The 2159-nt window shown below is 34.9% G+C and overlaps 1 protein-coding gene across 1 annotated transcript in view; it reads right to left on the reverse strand.

Annotated features, from left to right (window-relative positions):
* Positions 1 to 1183: 1183 nt before the first annotated feature.
* LOC118740204 overlaps positions 1184 to 2159 on the reverse strand; it is a 13584-nt gene continuing 12608 nt past the window's right edge. Inside the window, exons 5-6 of the mRNA XM_036471702.1 lie at positions 2028 to 2157; positions 1184 to 1947 (exon numbers count right to left, since the gene is read on the reverse strand). Of these exons, the coding sequence (XP_036327595.1) occupies positions 1500 to 1947; positions 2028 to 2157 (578 nt within the window). The 3' untranslated portion in view covers positions 1184 to 1499. The remainder of the gene's footprint in view (positions 1948 to 2027; positions 2158 to 2159) is intronic.

Genomic DNA, 2159 nt, shown 5'->3' on the forward strand with positions numbered 1-2159 from the left:
AAAATCTACAACAATGTCGATAACAAACCCAAAAAACAATTTCGATAAAAAATATCGATAAAAATTGTTAAAAATATCTGTTACAAAATCGATAACAGAATCGTTTAAAATATCGATAATAAAATCGATAAAAATATCGATTATTATATCGTTAGGTTCCGAAGATATCGATCGCAAAATCGATAAAAATATCGATTATGTTATATAAGTCCCGAAAATCTCTAAAATCCCGAAATAGTTCACAGATTGAGTCTCTGTTGCTCCATCTATATCCTTTTCTCTATAATTACCTTTATTTTAATCTTTCTTCCTCTATCTTCATCTATAGTTTTATCGGTATCCTCATCCTCAGCTTTTTCTTTAATATTCCCCTTCACTTAAGTAAAGTGTCTAAATTTACATTGATCTTCATTTCTGCCTTTATCTTTATGCATCTTTGTTTTTGTTTTTATTTTTGCCTTTGCCTTTATCCTTTTCTTTATCTATCTACGTACTCACCTTTACTTACATTCTTGTATTGGTCTTTTTCTAAGAGTTATTCTATAACCTTTTATTGGCAAGTTTTTTGTTAAATTCATACCATGTGCATACACTCAAGAAGCACCTGTTTCAGCCCCAGCCATTTCCGTTGCACCATTTCCGTGTGCAATTTCCCTTGAATTTGCCAATTTACTCCCATCCAACCAACCGCCGCTAAATAAAAAATCCCGGCACTGAAACCAAAAATTACTTAAAAAATTAATTAGACCCCTCCCTAACTCCCTAGAATTCCCATACTACACCCTATAGGGTTTGATTTTAAATTTTCATAGAAAATAAGATGTAAGTGTATTTCTATGTTTTTACAAGATTAGCTGAGCCAAGGCAGAACCAAGTAGTAGCTAAAAGACAACGGCAGATCCAGATAAAAAAGGATACTGCATTCCTGCTATTTAATTAAAGCATAGAATATAAAATTTCAGACCGATCGAGAAACATTCCTTGAATCAAATAAAATATTACGTAACAACAATATTTCCAAATAAACTTACCTCGATTTTTATCTATAATCCTGGATTACGTTGTAAAAACATGGTGATGGATAATGTTAGAGAACGGCCGAATTCGATACAGCTTTAAGTTTTGTTACAAGATATGCATAGCAAACATGGAACATCTCCTTTGAGAACGCTTTACCACTAAATTTATCATCCGCACATTTACACGAATCTTTTGCACCCACCTTAGTGCAGAGCATTTAGCTTTATTTTTAATATGCGTGAGCTCAAGAAGTTACAAGTACTGAGGCTCAATTTTGCATGTGGAATCAAATAACAAACAAGTAGGTACATTATTTAAAAAATATTAAATAAATTTCAAGTGCACATATATCTATTTAATGGGGCAAAGCTATGAAAAAAGTCAAAGATTAATTAGACTTTTTAAATGCATAAATAACAGCAAAACCAAATTGGAAGTACAAACATTAAGAAATTAAAAAAAAATATATATATATCCAATCAATATCTTTCATACTTTGGTTTGTGCATGCCGCCAACAACGCCACCACTGCCAGCACCCACGCCCCCACCATTGCTGCCGCCAACGATATTCGTTGACAAATTGCCGCTGCTATTGTTGTTGCCACTACTGTTATATGATGAACCATTTTTATTACTGTTACTGCCATTATTGCCCGAAGTACCACTGTTGTTATTATTATTACTGCTATTTCCATTGCCACTACCGCCTACTGCTCCTATGCCGCCTGCGCTGCCGACGGCTGTGGTTGTGGATAATGTATAGACTTCATAGTCAACAACCGTGAAATTGTAATCACCAAAGAGTGTCAAGTAAGAGGCGTTAGGGCCATCATACGAATGAGGCAAATTCGAATACGAATCCATATTCGTATTGCAATTATTGGCGATGAGCAAATCAGCGCCAGCACCGAAAATAGGACCGCAACTTTTGGATGACAAAATAAAGAAAACAATAGTTAATTGCATATCTTGCTAAGCAAACGATAACTAGAATTCGTTACTCACTCTGGGTGATAGCATATGGCATAGGGCTTCTTGATTATATCAAACTTAACGGATGGATCACCACCAGCGGGATTGAGCGCGAATAAGAATGCGCGCTCCGAATGTATATAACCGCCTTTACGACTCGTTTTT

Source organism: Rhagoletis pomonella, unplaced genomic scaffold (genome assembly GCF_013731165.1).
Source record: "Rhagoletis pomonella isolate Grant_MI unplaced genomic scaffold, Rhpom_1.0 Rhpom_scaffold_00005, whole genome shotgun sequence".
NCBI lineage: Eukaryota > Metazoa > Arthropoda > Insecta > Diptera > Tephritidae > Rhagoletis > Rhagoletis pomonella.